The sequence below is a fragment of the Dermacentor albipictus genome, chromosome 1 (assembly GCF_038994185.2).
Source record: "Dermacentor albipictus isolate Rhodes 1998 colony chromosome 1, USDA_Dalb.pri_finalv2, whole genome shotgun sequence".
In the NCBI taxonomy this organism is placed as follows: Eukaryota; Metazoa; Arthropoda; class Arachnida; order Ixodida; family Ixodidae; genus Dermacentor; species Dermacentor albipictus.
In genome coordinates, this window is record NC_091821.1 from 322,276,987 (window position 1) to 322,297,979 (window position 20,993).

Genomic DNA, 20,993 nt, shown 5'->3' on the forward strand with positions numbered 1-20,993 from the left:
GCCGCCTACCCCGTTAAAAAGAGAGCGGTGGGAGACGCACGCGTGCCACAAAGGGGCGCAAAACAAACCGCCCACTAACGAGGCGTTGAGCAACGGCGTCTGATGCGCGCATGCGGCAGCTCGACAAGGGACAGCCTTCGGACCCAGACGCCGCCGACTAGAGGAACGGGACACGTCACACGGGCGCGTTACGTCACGCGTCGGGCCAATGAAGAGCCGCGAAAACTTCCGCAGACAGATGGGAGCGCGACAGCTCTGAAAATAAAAGGCGCAACACCCCCCCCCCCCCCCCCTTTTCCGAAAGCGGCCGACAACTGCTGCACGCGGTCGCCGGGAGGGCGTCGTGCTGTCTAGACGGCGACTGGGAAAGCGTCAAGCGAGATGCCCCGGAGAGGCTGGTTCCGTTACAACACGACCGGCTCCGGCTGGCTCGGGGCCAAGAACTGCTAGGAGGGCGCCTCTGGACGGGCGCGCGTGGCTCACCTGCTGTTGTTGCAGTCGTTTGCCCCTGCGGTTGCATCCATCAGCGGCGCCTCGCCGAAGCTGCCGCGCCAGACTGGACCTGCCCCGTAGACCTGTTTACTGTTTACAACACCGGCCTCGGTCATGCGCTGTGGAGTTGGGACAGAACGGGCAGACGCGGAGGGAGACGGAAGTGCTGTCGTGTGCGTCCTCTTCCTCTCCTGCTTGTTGCGTATACGCGACCGCTGCGGTGTCAACACACGCGAGGCCAGGAGCTGTATGGATGACGCCACCTACGGGTGCTGACAACCCCTTGGAAACAGTTAAAGGTCATGCTCTACGGTTGTACAAGCAGCCTCCCTGCTGTGATCTGTGAGCCACTAGAATAAGGACCCTTACCGGAAGGTCAGGCAACGCGAGACCTTCCCGGAGGGCGTAGAGTAATGATACATGCTTGGGGACTATAACTACGGTGCCTAATTCTGTCCTCCAGCTGCAACATCAACAATCTTAACTTACTCTTTGCGCCTCAGGTTCTCAAGGCAACCCCAATCGTTCACAGAGAGAGCGTTGAGTGGAATAATGGCAGTACGCCGCCTTATATTCTTCGTCATCGTTCATGGAAAGAGCATAGATAAAAGCAAAAGCCAGGGCGTGGTACCCTCTCGTCGGTACCCACATGTCTTAGTTTTGAGGAAACAAAAACAAAGTGATAGCTGGTTTGTGTCATGCTAAAGAAGGACAGGGTTGCTAACGGGACTATAACCACGTACTATCTCACCTTGCTTTTCTTTTCTTTCTTTTACCCGCCGTGGTTGCTCAGTGGCTATGGTGTTAGGCTGCTGAGCACGAGGTCGCGGGATCGAATCCCGGCCACGCCGGCCGCATTTCGATGGGGGCGAAAACAACCGTGTACTTAGATTTAGGTGCACGTTAAAGAACCCCAGGTGGTCAAAATTTTCGGAGTCCTCCACTACGGCGTGCCTCATAATCAGAAAGTGGTTTTGGCACGTAAAACCCCATAATTTATTTTTTTCTTTCTTTTTTTATTTTGTCAGCGTCTACTTCGGTCATACGACGAATCCCATATGTATTCCCGTTTCTTGGCTAATCATCCAAGGGCTGACATGCGCCACAATATTCCAAGGCTAAAACAACACGCAGGGTTGGCAAATGTGGCATCTTCTTTATTTACTTCACTGACACTGCGCTCGAGACTCGAAGGTCACTTATTGCGACTCCAAGCAATCCCAAAGCAGTCCCCTCTGGGAGACCCACGTTCACCGAGCAGAACCTACAGCATACGGCACGACCATCGTGGCTCGCGCGTGCACAGGGTGCAGACTCTTAGCACCCCACCGTGGCCCCCGCTGAGCGCGTCACCCGCGAACCGCCGAGTGATGCGGCTCTTGACTGCCGCGTGTCCGCGGCGGCGGTTGTCGCCGAGGACACGCGCGTCGCTAAAATGGGCTTTTTCGAGAGAAGTCGCAACTCCAGCCGCGGTGCACACAGACACAGTGGAAGAAAAGCGCACTCGCAAAATGAGACGGAAGCTGCAGACGCACCCCATCCCCCCCATACGCACTATACTCGCACGGCTGCCAAGTCTTCGAAGGAACGAGCACAACGCCACGCCTGACCGGGGAGGTCTATATTTGTCGCCTCACCTACAGGAGCAGTACTGAAGCCAGGGCCAAGTGCGTACTGCGAGCGCTTCTTGCGAAAACGATTCTGCCGCCATCGGTTTCCCGCTGCGCGGTGCAAACAAGAGGAGGTGCGCGCGCGCACGTCACGCAGGCAACGGTTCTACACCGAAACGGTGCAGCGTGTTCGACAGACCAACCCTGTGTGCTAATGGGCGATTGCATCGTCGATGGACGCAACGAGAACAGTCCTGCTGAAATTCGATCGTTCACTCTGTTTGTTTGTCTGGTTGCTTATCCATAAACATACATGTGAAAAGGAGATCAAGAAAACAATTTGCATTGAAAAAACTTGACAAAGCCCTGATCCCTGTTGATTCATCAAACGCATGGCGCTCTTCTATGGGCGGCTGAGGGAGCTGTCGGTGGTGCATCGTCTGAGACTGCAGTGGCGTGTATGTGCAAGGTACCGTATTATACTTAGTCCAGTTTCCCGTGGAATGCCAAAGCACATCATACAAAGCTATAAAATAGTATCACATCAGGTTGCCATGGCGAAGACGAGTCTATTCGCTGAAGCGCTGGCATACTGGGGCCAGTCGCGGCTGCTCCTTAAGCTGCGCTTGAGTGAGGTCTTTCAGAAGCCACCCGCTTCACCTGCCATAGAAATTGAAGTTTATTTTAAAGGCTTTCTTCATTCCGGGGTTAAACCATTGTCAAGCGGCATTGGAAGATACGGTATAGGGGCACACCACGAAATGTCCTTCGAAAAGGATTTTCGCTTCCGCTCATTGCATCTCCTTTATGCATGAAATGCAGAAGTGAAATAGGTTGGGATTCCGACACGAAACATGGTTGACCATATCCATAAGCACACATGCTTAACTCCGCTTCAACATAAGTGGCCAACTTTCTGAAATCAGGAGACATACGATCTTATGTGCACGATAACCACAAGGTCGACTGCCGGCCAAGCGACAACTGAGGCGTATTTGACAAGAAGGTGGTTAATTAAACTAACTTGATTATTCATAATTTGACAGGGCGGGTACATATACGCCACAGGCAATGTCCAGTCAGCGCTGCGCACCTGTGCATTTTATTCTGTATTCTCAGTCTACTTGGCTGCGCTTACTGCACGATACATTCACGTGACTCGGTTAACAGTCTGCATACCTCGAGGTTCTGACAAAATCACACTTCCAGTTTTTCTTTCTAATATAGTAGACGAGGGGCCAACGAAACGTGTTGTAGCTAGACACGATCAAAGATCTCCTCCTATCAACATTACACACTTTATGAAGAAGTCAAGTGTCAAAGGTGGTTCACGACAAGGTGCCTCTAAGCGTGATCGCGGTAAGCACCTTCATTTGAAAAAAAAAGAAAAAAATGTATGATTGAAGCGCCGTCGTCCCGACTTAACCCCCCCCCCTTTTTTTTTTCTTTTGTTCAGTGTTCTTTGTTTAGCGAAGTGGTAGAACGGTGTTCACATTAGATAGCAAAATCAATCACCCTATCTCGATCGCGCCATTTGTCCTGCCTTTGATACCAGTATTGCAGCACAGCAGGCTGTTAAAGGCACTTGGTTGTACGGAGAAACGTGGGCCCTAGGCTCCGCGACTAACGATTCCACGTCTTCATTAGTTTTCACCCGCACTTTCAGTGGAAACAGCAATTGGCCGGAAAGTTCCCACGGCCAAAATTCTTTAACCAAGTGGGGCATTTCTACATGTTTCCAACGAATTGCCTGCGGCCGCCGTTGTTCGTGGATATCGAGTGTACGACCTACAGACGGCAAAGCGTCAGTGCTGTTGAGCCAAAACACGACGAATGGTGACGTGCAACATGAACACGCTACGTGCCTTTGGACAACTTAATTGTCGGTGAGTTGGCAACAAACTGTAGTAAAAGGGTGGTGCAATGCAATACAAGAACAAGCGTTTCGGGGCCCGTATTCACGAAGCAGTTCTTACGTTAGATCCGTTCGTAAGTACCAGCAAGAAGTGACAGCGAACGTATGTTATTGTAGCGAAGACAGGTGTGCAAGGCGAAACGTTCCCTACGAACGAAATGTTTTGCAATTCGGTACACGGAGTTTGCAAGCTCTTTTCGTTTGCCGTACATAACTTCGACCATGCACAAACAAACGTCGTCGCCTTAAGCACTCATAACGACTATAGTTCTTCAAGGATCACGCGACTTGCTCTTCAATGAGCGCACCGAATCGCTCGTACAACTTGCGGAACATGCGCGGTTCATTCTTACGGTGCTGATCTGGAAAAAAATATTTGCCACCGAATTCGGGAATGTGGATCCAAATACCAAGTCGTCTTCGCCATCACGTGACCAACACGGTGCCGAATAAAAAAATTGTGGGGCGCGGGGTTAAATTTGCCTCGAGAGCCCAGTGATGATAATGACGAAGACGATCACGGTGCTCAGTTGTAACGAGTTCCGCCTTTTGTTTTCAACTTTATTCTCCGATAAAAGGTAACACACATATGAACATACTTACAAGGAGTACCAGGGAAACTTTCCGAGTTGGTGGAAGTTTATACTGGAAAAGCAGCAGTGAACAAAAAAAACGAGAGTGAAGCAAAAAGAGGGAAACAACAATGAGTTGTGATCCTCTTTTCTTCGTCCTCATCTGGTTAGCGCTGCCTGCTTGTCAATACATACGAGGACATCTTGCACCTTGACCTAACGTTTGCAACATTTCTACTTTCAAGTAACGTGTTTATTTTCTTCTGTTAAAGTTATCCAATGCTTGTTGTCTGACGGACACATCGCTAACCGTGAAGTCACAAATCCGCCAACTGCTCCATCTCCATCACTCGGGAAAAATAGAACCATGTGCAGTAAAGCAACAAATGTTTTAGTTAACATAGACACTTTAAATTTCTCTGAATAGGTGGCATAAAATCTAGGCGAATACCAGAAAGCACATGTAGGAGGAGGTGAAACCTCATCTCTCATATGGGAAAAGGTAAGACAGGAAGGCCACTTGCGAGCGCTGGTCGAGCAACAGTCTCTGTGCACGAAGGGCCGTTCGTCTGTTTGATCCTACTTCGGCGACTACTGAACCATTTTAAAGAATACTTGTGGAAGCACGCCGCGCGACGGTTCACAACTTCTATCATACAATCACAGTTTCCGACGGGGCCCTGGTAAGGGACCCTTTAAAATTGTTGAAAGGCCCATCGAGGAAACAATTTTCATGCGGGCCCCCTGGCAGTCGAAGGCCTGGGGCTGCAGCCAGTGTTGCAAGATGGCGCGGAGTGACATAACCAAAACAGACGGATACTATGGCCCCAAAAGTAGCCAACCATGCAGTCGGGCCTCACTAGCTTGTAGCCAAAATGTAGCCATCATTTCTACTATAGCGTAAAATGGAAAAAAAAAGCAAGAGTCACGGAAACAAATTAGTAACGCAATTTTTTTTTTTGCAAGTAAAAGTGCTAACTATCACATACGCGATTAAACCACGTGTTTGACTAGACTAGCGCACAGCAGGGAATGAGTGAATAAAATTTATTTTTTATGGCCCTGTTCACCAGCCGTAGCTGGTCCTCAGGTCTCGCGCTTGTGAGCTGGGCCTCCCACTGGTCTCCTGTTGGTGCTTGGATAGGTGTTTTTGCGGGTTCCTTTTGCATTCCCTGACCATGTGGTAAAGGGTGTTTGGCGTATTGCGGAATTGGCGGTCTCTTGCAAATGTTGAGGGTTACGTCGCATGTAGTAGAGTGCCGTGGAGGTAATTGCTCATCTGAAGTCCGCGTAGTATGACGGCTTCTTCCTTGTTAAGCTTGATGTGTGGTGGCGGATATTCTCTCCTCTTTTTCTTGTAATGTTCTAGAATGTTGTAATATCTTCTTTTTTATCACTTCGTTTTGGTCTGACGGTAGACGATGTCCTGGTGGGGTAGACCACCGTTACGTAAAATAAAAATATCACATGTGCATATCACATCACATATGCAAGCATCAATCACACGCCCAAGTAAAGGGGTTGACTACAAAAGGTAAAACGCACGAATAAAAAATATCAAATACAGTTTTAAAGTTATAAAATTATCTGACGCTGTACAATACGGTGTCCCTCGCATCACACTTTGAAGGTTTGGTGCTCTTCCCTTTGCAACAGGTGGACGCAGAAATTGAACCCTGTACATCGTGTCATGCGATGGACGCAGATGTGAAACAAACAGAAAAAGGATGCACCTACAGCTGGTCGAACGTAACCATGAAACATGCTTTTTGCGATGCTTGGTCCACACAAAGATGTAGCCCTAATAGTCACATGGCCAACTCGTCTGAAACACAGCCAAAGAAGAATCCAAGTTGCCCAGTCTGGCAACACTGGTTGCAGCCCCCTTAGTCCGTAGCTTGAATTCGGCCCTCAGCCCACGTCTCGAAAATCCGCGTAAGCCCGTCTGCAACATGGTCTCGGCTGCGGAGCAGATGAGGTCCCGCAAGCGCCGGGCCCGCTATGGCGACCACGCGAAATGACTCCCAGATGCCGTCAAAGCCGGGGTAAAAACATGCCGCCGGCGAACTAGCAAGTCCAACTTGGGAAAGCGACCGGAGGAGGACCATCAATCCGCGGAGGAAGTGCGCGGAATATCCCGTGTCAAAGGCGTTGCGAGGACGGCGGCAGCGTGCGCGTCGCAAAGGAAAAGCGTCGGTGCGGCGAGCGCCGGGACGTCGGCGTCTTTCTTTCCTCGTGGTCTGGCGGTGACGTCTCCTTGACGTCATCAGACCGACCGGTCGCAGAGGAGAAGACAACGCGTGTTTCAGATTTCGCGCCGCCCGCGCGAGCCTGGCGCGAAACTGGAGAGCGGCGCGGTGGTTTCGGCACTTCGGTTTCCGCTCAGTTCGTGAATCGGCGCTCATTCATTCGACGACGACCGCGGAAGGACTGCTTGGGGAAGAGAAATGAAGACGGCACGGAAAGACGCGGGGCGCTGCGACGGCACCGTAAATTAATTGAACGACCACCCGTGGATCTGATCCGGGGGGTCCCCGGAACCTCCGGATAAACAATCCTTTTGCCTGTTTATCCATTCTTGCGTTTACATAGTACATGCCACCGCGATGAGTGTGCGTCGCAGCGTCAGGGATGCTGCGAGGGCAAGGCGCGGTTGGAGAGATCGGGCCGTCGTAGAAGCGCGCCGTCGCATCTCGGCTCTTACAGCTAGCGCGTATGCTGGGCGTGACCAGTCCGCCTTGAACATAAACCGAGAGTTCTAAATCTGGACGCTAGCGCAATGCGTTTGAATGCTTGACTCATTAGCAAAAAAAAAAAATGTGGCTAAACGAACTTGAGCTACACAACGAACGTTGTGCAATGTAACATGCATGAAACAGGCCGTAGTGCAACTAATTTATCTGGAAGAGTTTTACGCTCCGCATTTCCCGGATATTGCACCGTCGTTACGCAGAACGTCCAGCGCCTTTTGCTCACCGTGACGCACTCACGCGGGCAATTACGCGTACGAATGTCAGTGCTAATAACTGTAGGGACACTGGCAGAGAACTCGTCGACACATGTGCGCGAACACTAAAAGAAACAAACACGAGCGTGTTGTCTCTCGGTGTTCACCCGTGTGTCGACAAGTCCACAACAACAATGACCGAACAGCTAACCCACCAATATCTCCTCAGCATGTGCGAACATGTCCCCAAATGTAACGCTTTTCTACTAGGTACGCCCCGGTATATTTGATGAAAGGCGTATACGGACGTTTACTACTCACAGCGCGCTCAATAAAGATGAGTATAGTGCTCGACATGTTGCCTTTAATGAAAGAGCGCTGTCTGCGTTTCATTTACATGTAGGTGCTCGTGTGAACCTAGTGGTTACGGTGCTTGCTGTTCATTATCAAAGTGCGTGCGTATGTATGAGCGAGAGACGGGGGTGTTGATGTTGATGATGTCGTGGGGAGCAGGAGGAGTGAACCAAAACAAGAAGTTTTTCAAAGGAATGGAGCATCCAAAGTTAGGGAACGCTATCGGCCAGGCGTATACTAAAGAGCGCAAAGGGAGTACAAAAGAAAGCAAAAGGCGTACAAAGGAATTTAGATTCTTTTTCGGCTACGCAAAGCCGCTTGGGGACGCAATTTCAAAGGCTCCCTAAAACAGTCGCTTTGCCCCCCTCAGATACATCCCCCTCGAGGAAGAAAAGTGATCGCGTACTGCAGCCGCAGCTTTCCTCAAGAATCTTCATCGACGTCGATGAACAGTGCTCCTTTGAAAGTAGAACTCAAGGGTTCTTCTTTTTTTCCGCAGCCATTCTTGGAGGCGCCATGGCCTTGAGGGCAGTCCTTCAAAGAGGCATCATGTGAGAAGTGGCTATTCCCGCACCCCGATACATTCAAGTAACTCTAAGATGGGACTCGGAGCACCCTAGTCACATCACTATACACACGTTCGTGCAATTAACTTTCACATGGTTGACCTCCCGGCTTAAAACGCTGCGTTGGCGTTGTAATGTACGGTTGAAACAAGTTGCAGGAATTGCAAACTTTTCCATGAGTTGGGAGCCAACTTCCAGCAAGCCCGGGTTCCGCGTAACACGTGTTGTCAAGCGTGTGCGATATAGGGCTGCCTTCCCCCGATGATTTCAAGGGAACAGGAAAGTCTGTGTTAGTTATGGCAAAGTCAACTTTCTAGATGAGGCCAACTTTGCAGTCACTTTCTCTTAGAAAGCGTACGTAGATGTTGTTCTGTTCGAGATCTCTCGTTGGCATTATATTCCACTGAATACTCGCCGTTCGATACCTAACCTTTCAAACGCTTTCGCAGGTATTGATAATTGTTTCCTTCCATATCCAGGGTGCCTAACAAGTTGACATTTCCAAATTCCCCGAGTTTTCCGTGTTTTCCCTGAATGCCTTTGCAAAATTCCTTGAGGGACACAGGACTTCGTTTTATGTCATGACGGTTTGACACTATGTTACCCGCTGCTGTCACTCCGGGGTAAGCATGTTAAAAAATAAAGAACGACTTAATACAGTTTGAATAGTAAGTTGCAGTGTTTATTTCATTCAAAAAGAAAACAGAAGGGCAGGGTTAGTAAAATGCACAGCAAATCTCTTCGAAAAAAAAAAATGGTAAGACCCTTGCAAAACGAGTCGAACATTCTCTATATACGAATAAAAAGGATATGCATATGGAAGCAAGTATTTTCGAATATGAGCTATTTCTGTCAACTGACAGCAAACTCATTGGTGTGAGGCCCGAACGTTGTCACAAGAGAGATGCTCTCTCAGCAGCTGGAAAGTCAACCTCAACTTCCTGACATACTCTCAGCCCACGCACAACGCATCAGTGTTGCGTTTCACTGCGTTAAAGAGTTTATTTTGGTTTGCATGAAGGACACCTGCACCTCGGCGTCAGTCAACACTTTGTTTTTTGAGCTCAAGCTCCTTCAAAGAAGCAGCGGCATGCTTCCTTTCCTGTTCATTCCTCAATGGATAGGTCCTTTGTGTTCTCGTCCTCCATCGGCCACACGTTCGCCCCACGGACCATTTCAAGCATCCTCTTGGTCAGTTGCACAGTCAGCGCCCGATTTCCGGACTCCCTAAGGGCTGCGAAAATGTGCGAAAAATCAGGAAGTTCGAAAAAATTAATGCATGTCTTTTACAGCCTTTAAGGGCTCAAATCACCACAGGCACATCCGAAAAAGCTCTGGAGGCCTGCCAGTACACTTATTTGGCATATCGTTGGTCGTACTGTGAGAGGAAATGGCAGGTGTATGCGTAAATAATTAAGAAATGCATACTGGGTCCCGTGATAATTGCCCTTCCCCGCGTTTGTAATGCTTCACCGCAATACTTTCGCGTATGCTTTACCACGTAACAGTAATGTACTGAGGCAAAGCTGACCTTCAGGATCTCCGTGCGAGAGCGTTTGTTTGAGGCGGCAAGGTAATCAAATGGGCGGCGGTGGTGGCGGTGGCTTTAATGCCGTTTCAAACCTGCAGTCACGGCAAAAAGTCTGGAAAATCTGACGGCGAAGGGTTCGCGCGTCCGACATTTCAGACGTTCTTATACATTGACTCTATGGTGTACGTGGTGGCGGTGCCGCGAAGCCGTCCTTATTATCGGGCGTCCGGAAAGTCGGTCGTTGACTGTACACTGGCAACTACTCCAGCGGACTACGCGGCGTCAAAGAGGATTCGTTACGATTCCTCTCTGTTACTCGAGCCATGATTACCGCGATTTTTGTTCCCTTTCAACAAAATTACTGCTCATTTTCTCTGATAGAAGCACAAATCCCCGAGTTCTCCCCGAGTATTTCCAGACTATTCAAAATCCCTGAAAATTCCCGGTTGGTAGACACCCGGAATATCCCCAACAGCTTACCGTGACGTCATAGATTTTGACAGCTACTACTGGGGTTCGCTTATTCTTCGTCGAGTGGTGAAGGCGAACTACCGTACATTCTAAAGGAACCAGACTTAACCTGCAGTAAGTTTCGAGAGCTGTTTTTGTGCTAAGACGGCTCAAATATGAGCGTTGAAATGCGTGACGTCACACTGACGTACCGGCGCCAAGGTGTCTATCTAAATGAAAAAAGAAAGAAGAAAAAAAAATTAGAAACTTCGGCCCCCCGTTTTCTTCAGCGTTAATCAACCTCTCCCGGTCTAATGAAGGGATGTAGAAATTTGAAAGCATTCAAATTTGACACTTTGCCAGTCGTCAGAGTGAGTCACCGTTGTTGCCCTTTAGTTGTGTGCACCGCTTTTCTCGCCTCCGCCCCTCGGCAACCCCGGAGGCAATGTTAACGCGAGCCACTGTGGGTGGCCGTTCCGCCCTCCCCAAGCAGGAAGAAGCAGCAGCAGCTGATGCTGATCCGGGCCCAGATCCTGCACCGGCTGGGCATCCGCAACCCGCCGGCCAACGGGTCGGTCGGCGCCGCGCCGCTCAACAACAGCACGCTGCGCCTGGTCGAGGAGATCGTGCGCAGCCCGCCGCCCAGCGTGCAGGACATCACCACGGCGCGCACCATCTACTCGGAGCGCATACAGAGCTTCTACCCGTCCTGTGAGAGCATCCTCTGTCGCGCGCTTGTTGTTCTGTGTACACAAAGAGAGATGGGCAAGAGGTCGGCTAGGAGTGCTGTGCTCTATGGCGTGCTATGCTCAGGTTTAGGGAGCAAAGGGAAGAAAATGATAAGTAGAGAAATCCTAGATGAAGAACCGAACAGTCACGTCTTCACTTTATTGTCCCTTGGACCCCTCTAGGGTGGTACTACGTAATGGGTTGAACAGGGTGCTTCACGTAACTTGAATCAAGGATTTAAAAAGAAGTGGTTAGCCGCAACTGAATGAAACCAACGACATATGGTTTGCAGTCATGTGGCGCTCCTTAGGGTATTTCTTTATATTGCGTTAATTAGTTACTTAACTAAGATCAATTCTTTAATTGTTTTTAGTATTCACTTTAGTGACAAGTGTGTTTCGTTAAGTTGTAGAGGGCATTCGAAAACGACCGATTCTTTTTTTTTTCGGCAACGTGCATGCTGTGTGACGATTTTTTCCCGCATTTAAAGAAACCCCGCGAAACATGAAATAAAGCCACGTGACTGCGCTCGTGCGCTACCATATTGCAGCGCTTGCAACCGCGCTTCGTGAAAAGGAACCGTGCGAAGTGAACGGTCGCGGCTTTAGGCCTAGGCTTCACAGTACGTCAGCATCTTTGACGGTGGCACACGGAAAGGAAGCGCCGTCGCCCTTGATAAGCGATAAGCTCGACGCACGGTTGAGTTCGCTGCAATACGATAGCGCACGAGCGCAGTCGGGTGGTTTTATTTCATATTTCGCGGGATTTCTTTAAGCGCCGGAAGAAATCGTCACACGGCATGTACGTTGCCACAAAAATTGGATGAAATGTGTTGAAATGTCCTCGAGAACGTAACCAAACGAACTTGGCCCTAAACGGAATATTAAAGATTACGCGGAATTGATCTTAGTTAATTAACTAATTAACCCCACGCGACCGCGAACCATATATCGTTGGTTCAGTTGCAGTTAACCACTTTCTTTCAATCCTTCGTTCAAGTTGCGTGAAACACGCTGTACAACCGTGTCACACAACTGGGGAGGCGGCGGTTTGGGCGAGTTCGTGGCGCATGTGTTCTTGCCTCTCCCAATGTCCTCGTTTACCGTGCACAGAGATAAACTACGGTGCTCTGTGTAAACCGGAAGCTTAATGCAGCTTAGGTACTTCGTACACTCCTGACAAAAAAAAAAAAAGATTGAGCGAAGGTGTTAAAGTTTCCTCCGACAGGCAATAAATAATTTTCACTCTACCTTTATGCCCATTCGTTGTGGCCTATACGAAAACGAAGTTAAAAAATCGCGTTATGCTGTCCTTTTCAATAGTTTCTCTAATGTTATTCGGTAATATCTGTTATTGGTTATGTTTTTCTGTAATTCAATAATTCCTGTCTTGCCACCCTAATTAACTAAACATCAAGTTGTGCAGTTCCCTATATTCTTGCTCCGTCTTCCGAAGAGCACGCGGTTTTAGATAACCGTCAACGGCGTACTTCGATCCAATCAAGAAGCCGTAAAAAATATCTCTTCAAGAGCTCCCCAACGAATATGCGAGAAGCAGGCGCTCACGTACATAACCTCATGTGCCACGCAAGCAATTGTAATTAAAAAGCCGTAAAGCCAACCATTTTCTCATTACGATTCACTCGTTAGCCCGGAACATTGATTTTTTACTGAGGGTTCTTCATTTTTGCTCGACGGTGTAACCACATTAAAGCTCATAAAGTCGCTCAATAAAATGGGTAAACTAGATGAACACCTTGTGGTCACACACAGTCGCACAACCAAGATGTCGAGACTCATGGAAGTTGTGTCCTTACGAGATATCTTTCAAATGACACTCAATAACGGCCGTTCCACTGCGGAAGCGCAGATGTCATTTTCGGCGCGTATACAGGCTAAAAATGTTGCCGTCGCGATTGAGCGACTTGCGCAGGTGAATCATGACATGCTTCGCTGCGACGAGTTTTGTCGAAGAGGGCTACGCACTATTTTTTCAGAAAGCTGTCAGTGCTGTACGCATACGAATAAGTTGCTGAACGGATGACTTATGGGCACGTGTTCACACACACACAAAAAAGCCATTGGGCTAGAACTGATCGTGAGAGCAAGTGCCAGCCAATCGCCGTGTCGGACACATTACCGAAGACGGCCTGTCAATATGGCAAACGGCTCTTACGCACTATAAAAGTCACGCGAATTCCGCCAGTGCACTTGTGTCGGACCTGCACGTTACGTATTGCCGTCGTCGTGATTGGCGTGCGTGGTCCGCACGGCGCAGGTTTGATTCCCAATCAGACGGACCCGTCGGCCTGGAATAGGCCGGGCCACCTGCGGCTGCACTACGACGTGAGCTTCCCCCGCTCCTCTCCGGGCACCGAGATCTCGCTGGTGTCGGCCAAGCTGCGCCTCTACCGCACGGGCGCCGGCACCGGGGCCGGAACGAGCGGCACGGCCGCCGCGCACAACCTGCTCGACGCCCCGGCGGCCCCCGTCACGGTGTCCGTGTTCCAGTACCTCAGGCCCCTCAAGACGGGGAGGACCGGTGAGCAGAGCGACTTGCGCTGCTTTGGCGCGAAAAATGTTCAGCCGACATTAACCCCTTGCAGGCATGCAAACATATATAGCATCATCGGCCTATTTTTTTTTTACGTTCACTGCAGGACGAAGACGTCTGTCAGCGATCTCCCCTGTCTCGTGCTAGAGCCGATTCCAACCTGAACCTGCAAACTTCCCAATTTCATCACCTCACCTAATCTCACGCCGTCCTCAACTACGCTTCCCTTCCCTTGGCACTCATTCTGTAATTCTAATAGTGCACCAGCTATCTGCCCTGCGCATTTTTTTCTCTTAATGTTAGCTAGAATGTCGGCTATCCTCATCTACAATGTCAGAATCTCGGCTATCCTCTGATACACACCGCTCCATTCTTGTCTATTAACGTTACGCCTAACATTTGTTCACGGTGTTACTATGCCGACACGTAGTTGATATATTTCTTTCCTTGTTTTTTGGGCCAATGCCTTGCGCCATCCTCGTTTTTCAAGCGGCTAATTATGTGTTTCTAAGTGTGCTATAGACAGTAAACAGCTGGTGTTCTTGTCGGGAACCGAGGGGTCGCAGCGCAGCGCCAGAACATGGTAACCAACGTAGCAGGCGTCAACGTGGTAACCAACGTAGCAGAACAGTTAATTTAGGCCCTTGGCCAGACGTCAAGTCAAATTTGAAAGCCACCCATGCCTTACTTGATTTTTTCAAAAGCACGGGCCTGGACTGTAGGCTTCAAGTAGTCCAAATTACTTACTATATGCTTTACATCTTTCCTCATCGTCGTCACCCATCGTACGCCTCTTTCTTCCCCTCTTCCCTTTCTCCCAACGCAGAGTAGCTGGCTAGAAGAATGTACCTCAGGCCGACCTCTCTGCGTTTCGTATAGTTCAGCCTTTCCCTCTCTCTGGAACCGAACTGCTCGTGCCGTGCTTGCGCACCGAGCACGCTGCTCCACCCACCTTTATTTCCCTCGTCTTTCGCAACCGGCACCGAGGCGCCGGCTGCGAGCGCCGGCCTAAACAGCCTTCCCACGTAGCGGCGTAGGTGGCCGTTACACATTCTCATATTTGACGATGCTGTAGATAGTTCGCGCATGATGTTCGCGTTCTAACTTGACAGAGCTAAATCAAGAAGTGAAAATTCTAGATCCGTTATGACTCTGAGGATGCATGAAGTAGGGCGAAACTAAATTTACAATCAAGATAATTAACTCTCACTTGACGAGGTTAGTTTTGCACAGCCAGATTTACCCAGCATTGTAATTTTCTCTCCGCTGGCCCAGAATGCCTGTGGCCAAACTTGAACACCGACTGGGCCCACCGCGCTTCTCGCTGTCCGCGAACCACGAGGGAACAGTACGCACTTGACACGGTGCGCAAGTGCAGTGCGACGGCGTCAGTTACGCAGCATAGATTGTCTTTTGTCACTCAGCGAGGGACATTCTATCAAATAGTTTGCTGCTATGCATCTAGGCGACCGTTACACGCAAGACACACTGGCGACGAAGCCCGTTGAGACTCGAAAAACCAGACGGTGCGCTGACGCACATCCTGTAACCAGTCCTTGAATTTTCCATGTGCTAAGAACGTGACGTTGGCCAGCCAATAAAACAGTCATTATGCGTCAATCATCTTCAGTAAAACTCACAAATAGGACCCGACGAAGGAGTAGGAGAAAGAATGCACTGCTCTGTCACTCGATTCGTCGTGCCGCTTCATCGTTATTGCTTTTCAAACGCCGGCATTAAGAACTGGTTCAGGACTGTTTGTACTAAGCACAGTCTCACATCAGAAAGAGCCTATTCAAGTAATAGAGCTAAGCGATAGCCAACGTGAAAATATTAAAAAAAGAAAGACTTTCTGCCCTACAGATTGAAGTTTCCCCATGTTCCTTATGTCTGGTCAACACCTCTCCGGTCCGCAGATTTTCATACGAGTCAGAAAAAAAAAGAGCTTTTTTTTCACAGCGTGGATGTGCGCATTTGTGTATGAACGAAATAATTGAGCGCGGCGGCTCGTGTGACAGTCTGCCAGCTCAACGTAAAGAACGTGTCTCCTATGAAACCGCTTCCCGCATCACGCGCGCGTTGTGCGGCAGAGATAATCGGACGCGGCGGCCGAACATGCGACGCGGGGCACAGGAGACAGTGAAGCAAGTGAAAACACCTAAGACAACCTGACCGACGTTCTAGTGATTGGGCCTGCCTCTTAAGGACAGCGCTGCTATTGTTCGAATATTGGTTTAGTGTGATCGGTGGAACGTTCGACGCTCCTTTGCACACTGCTGCCACTACGTGGCATTCCCTCAGTAACCACTTTAAGCAACACGCCTAGCATGATTAAGGCCGCCTGTAATTTGAAATAGTAGGCCCTATAGAAATCTCGGCGAGCGTGACTGAAGCACTTTAAGGCGAAAGCCTTAAAGTGCTTCAGTCACGCTCGTCCTGTCCTGAAGCGCTCGTCCTGTGTTCCGCTTGTCCCTGTGTCATTTATTGCGCTATGTATCCCAGTCTGAATGTATTCCACCAATACGCCCAAACTTTTTCCCTGCCTTATGCCTATGCCTATGAGCCTTAAGTGGCTCATACCCCCGATGGCCCTGAAAAAAAAAAAAAGAAGCTCGTTCGTCATCGTGTCCAATGGTACAAAAGCTATCGTCATCAGCAATGTCTCATACTCCCTAAGCAGGCAAAAAATGCAGTAGCTCATCCCACTCGTAATACAGAGGCTACAAGCACTCAGCAAAGTGAAGCGCGTACAGTACATACATTCATTAGGGTCATGTATACAACGTACAGAAACGCGACGTCTAGTCGAGTGGTATAAAAATAAGACACGTAACCTGCTCGATGGCTCATACCCCCGTAAGCATTGCAAGCAAAAAAAAAATGCAATGGCTAAGGCTATAAGCACTAAGCAAAATGAAGCGAACAGTGCACGCATTCATTGAAAACACCCATACAACACACGGAACAGAATACGTTTCAATCCCCTGCTGAAAAAATGCAACGTAAATTCGAATATAAACGTCGTTGGGGCGAGTCTGACCTACGCCATACGAGCGCGCGAAGCCGCAGCTAAGCGTCGAAAACCAGCCGAAGAAGTCGAGCTGTCAAAGCAGCAACGCGACGATGCGAGACGGCGCATGAACGAGTGTGCAGCAGGCTTTCGCCTTCACGTGTTACAGGAGTGCAACATGCTACCGAACTTTATATTTTTTATTCTAACTGCATTTGCATCCCTCGGCCTTTATGTAACGAAGTAGTCAGGTTTCTGCGCTGGTATGTGTGTGAATGAGTAAAGGCAAGGCGCAAAAGACCAGGTACTGAAGGACACAAACGACGGGACCGGCGCTTTGTGTCTTTTTCTTGTTGTCTTCGTTCAGTGTGTGCAAAAGTTTCCCTCAATGTAGTCAGAGTCAGTAAAAAATACCCTTACCGGCTGTGTTTCTCTCTCTCTCTCTCTTTTCTTCCTTTTTTTTTATGCGACAACTGGTAGAAAATTCAAGGACATTGCGGATTAAAGATGCAACCTGAAAGGGAATCGTTCGCTTTTCACTTGAATGCGGCGCGGCATACTTGGATCAGGAAGCATTTCAGCATTTCCGCATTTATCCATTAGAAAATTTCTTGCGATAGCTATCAGCGCCTATATGTGGTCTCCAAATGTAGCACTTCTCTGAAACGTAAACGCACCGACGTCATCGCGCAGGCAAGGAGGCATTCCTCGCCTGCCCAGCGTTTTTGTTAATTTATTGTTTTCCTTGTGGCGTCCCTTCTGCGTAGATGTTCAGTTCTGCAGATCACCAATTAGCCCAGCGGCACATTGTTTTGAAAAGACTGTTTTGTTAAAGCTATGCAATTATCTTTTGGGGGCCCCGCAGAGAAGAAAGAGCTGATCGCAAGCCGGACGCTCCCTTCTGGCCGGCGCGGCTGGGAGGAGTTCAACGTGGAGTCTGCAGTGAGCCGATGGCACCGGGTTCGGAACAAGAACTACGGCCTCGACATCGAGGTGGTCGACGCTCGCGGAAAGAAGCTGCTGCCCGGGCGCTATTTCCGCAACATGAGCTGCGTTCAGACGGAAGGTACGCCTGCACCTAAGCTGTCAATGCAACCGCTTAGAGGGACATTAAGGGGAACAGCAAGTCCAGCTGCATTATCAGAGTACGCCTCTGCAACAGCAAAACGGTCACACTTACCGTTAACCGAAGTTTGGTAAGCCGAAAGACCGGTGGCGACGCTGCCATGAATTTCCGATACTAACTCGCCATGACGTCATGATGGGCTTCGAAAGCGTCTGCTATGGCCAGCACTATTGCTTATCGATAACGAAGAAGTGCATTGCGCACTACAAGAACAAAACCCTCAGGTTTCGAGAACCTTTCCTACGCTAAAACGACTCATATTCGTGAATGACACTTTGAAAACAGTGACGCCACACTAACGTACCGGCGCCGAGCTTTCAATGAGAAATTCAAGGAGGGGTCTTCTTTCTCTCCACTAGTAACCAAGCTTTTCCTACTGCACAAATTTTTAAAGAGTACATGTCTAAGCGGACTTAGCGTCGCTGTTCAGCACCCCTTTGGACGAGTACTGTCGGGCGACCATTTGAAGGTTGTAATTATGTCCTTTCCGTCGATCTCATGCAATCGACAAGACAAGCACGATGGCGTTTCTTTTTCTGACGTCTTGAGCTGCAGTGCCGATTCCACACATTTGGCTTGCTGTCGTTCGCAGCGGGCCAGCAGGAGTCCCCGTTCCCGAACATCATGCGCCTGCATCCGGGACTGCGGGACAACGAGTCATCACTGCTGGACAACGAGACGTACCCCACGCTCGACCTGCAAGTGGTAGAGGTGCTCCGCCACGACCCCGGAGCCGCTGGACCTGGAAGCGACTCGCCACAGTTCGTAGGGGCCGACCACGCCGCCAGGTCGGTTGCAGTGAACAATGCATTTGAATTGTTAGGCTAGTGCAAGGTTTTCCTAAAACACGGCACGCTATGCGCCCAAAGGCAGGCAAAATTTTCCTCCCAAACACCCTAAGAACAAAGGGATCGTTATAGAAACTCCTCTGACGAGACTAAGAGGCTGCCCCATATACATCAGTTAGGAGAGTTGTCGTATTAGCCTGCAAAATATGTTTACCTTTCTTGGGCGCAAGCAGACGCTTGAGTGCCTCTACAACTGCGCGTCCGGCTCTGCTCGTATACATACGACAAACATCCGTACGCAAAACAAATCCGTACGCAAAACAACAACAGTGTGATGCTGACAGCAATCGTGCAGAACTCTAAACCCATTTCCTTTCATTTAACATTTATAATATTTGTTTCAAGCCACCCCTCACACATAACATAAACGCCTAATCTCTGAACGTGTAGTGCGTCTAATACCCGAGTTGTCCCTGCATTTCCCTGGCTGTGCGCAGGCCCCACCGACGACGCCGGCGCAAGGTTCGGGATGCGGCGATAGCTGACGAGGACGACCACAAGTCGCACAGCGCATGCGCAGCACGTCGTATAGACGTTACCTTCGCAGGTGAGGCATAAGCTGCGACAACACAACCCTGTTAATGCGGCCGTCAGACTACATGTTAAAGCACAGTTCAGAGGAGGAGTATGTAATCAAATTAAACGTTCTCAGAATCTAATATAGAAATTTATTAGCGGCCGATAGGAGTTTAATTATGGTCGCCGTAATACACAATACATTAAAGCAATGCTCTAAAGTAGCGGTTGGTGTCGAATCGTGGTCGCAGTGCCGAGATGAAGCCGACAGGGTAATTGAGCTGTCAAGGACATGTTCAATGTATTCATTGCTCAATGTGTGGATTGAGGCTTGCTTGCTCGACGCATCCTCCGAGTCTCAGACAACGTAGATCTCGGAGGCGAAACCAAATGGCTGGAAGAGGAAAATGCGACTTTACAGTAAATCGCAAGACCGCTTCTAGCGATAACCACGCTGGAGGACGCGCAAAGCACCCACATCGACACTCTCGAGGCAACGTGCATCTAGGCACATAGAGGTGTGCGAAGCGGCACCATGTAAACACATGAGAGGGGTGGAGGGAGCTTAAAAAAAAAGAAAAGGAAACGCATACGCTTTTGCCAAATTGGAGCATTCAGCTTCACATATACTTCCGAACACTGCGAGATAGGCCGACGGTTTTCATATTTAGCTCTTTTATTTTTATTTTACCATTTGTGACAATAAGAATGAGCGCATGCACAGTTGTGAGCGAGTGCCTTCAACTCCTCTGGTCTTGTACTTGTCGTTTCTTCGCGCCCAATAATATTTTTTTTTTTTCTCGCACTGCGAGGTTGGCGATACCTTCGCCAACAGTGTCTGGTGTCGTCACTGATTGCGCTATGCGCGCAGCTGATGAGGAAAATTGGCGCAACGAAAACACGACGCACGCAGCAAGAGACGACAAAGATTGTGTGCGTCGTCCCTTCGTTGCACCAATTTTCCCTATCAGCAATGCGAGAACAATTAGCCCAACAATTAACTGTTCTCGATGCGTGCAGATCTGGGCCTGGACAACGTGCTGTACCCGGAGGGGTTCACGTACTCGTACTGCCACGGCGCGTGTCATTGTCACGGCGGCAACAAGCGCCGCGGAAAAGGAAGCAGGCGCCCCTGCGTGAGAGCGGTAAGCGATCGCCGGCGATGCGCCACGTGACGGCAGCGCAACGGCAGCGCAGCTGCGACGCGTAAACGAGGCCGATGCACCGCGCTGTTGCGACGCTTCGGCGCCCTCCCCTCGCGTAACGCGCTGCACACTATTCTGTTACACGAGTTGCCCTGCGGGAACCGCGACTACCCGGAGGAAACACGAACGAAACTTCAAAGTGTCCTGGGTGCGAGAGGACTCGCGAGCAATCTGCATCGACAGCTGTCACGTGTTGTGTAGCCGTGTGGCTGTACAGCAAAGAGGAGTGCGGAGGCTAACCTTCGCACTTGCTAAAATTGGGCGTTTGGGTTATCTGGACAACCCTGCACACTTCCAACTAGTTTACTGTCAACAGTACTGGGTAGATGCCACAATCGCTGCAGTAGGCGCCACTGTATATGTAGCTCAAGGATCCGCTCTACCGAGTCACTAGCAATAAATACTCTAGCCGTACAGCAGCGGCCTGAACAAACGAGAGAAGAACGTTGTGTGCACATCATGATTGCCCATACACAAAACATTTTACACCCTTCGGGGCTTTACCCCGAAGAATAATCGGTGTCTACATTGCTTCCGTATCCTTTACCTTTTTTTTTAGAAACGTTGTG

The 20,993-nt window shown here is 49.6% G+C and overlaps 1 protein-coding gene across 1 annotated transcript in view; it reads left to right on the forward strand.

The window, feature by feature from the left end:
- The window catches only part of LOC139054532 (bone morphogenetic protein 4-like), a 40,594-nt gene that overhangs the window by 11,931 nt on the left and 7,670 nt on the right, over positions 1-20,993 (forward strand). Inside the window, exons 2-7 of the mRNA XM_070531633.1 lie at positions 10,931-11,148; positions 13,444-13,707; positions 17,595-17,795; positions 18,448-18,643; positions 19,141-19,250; positions 20,240-20,364. Coding sequence (XP_070387734.1) covers positions 10,931-11,148; positions 13,444-13,707; positions 17,595-17,795; positions 18,448-18,643; positions 19,141-19,250; positions 20,240-20,364 — 1,114 coding nt within the window. The remainder of the gene's footprint in view (positions 1-10,930; positions 11,149-13,443; positions 13,708-17,594; positions 17,796-18,447; positions 18,644-19,140; positions 19,251-20,239; positions 20,365-20,993) is intronic.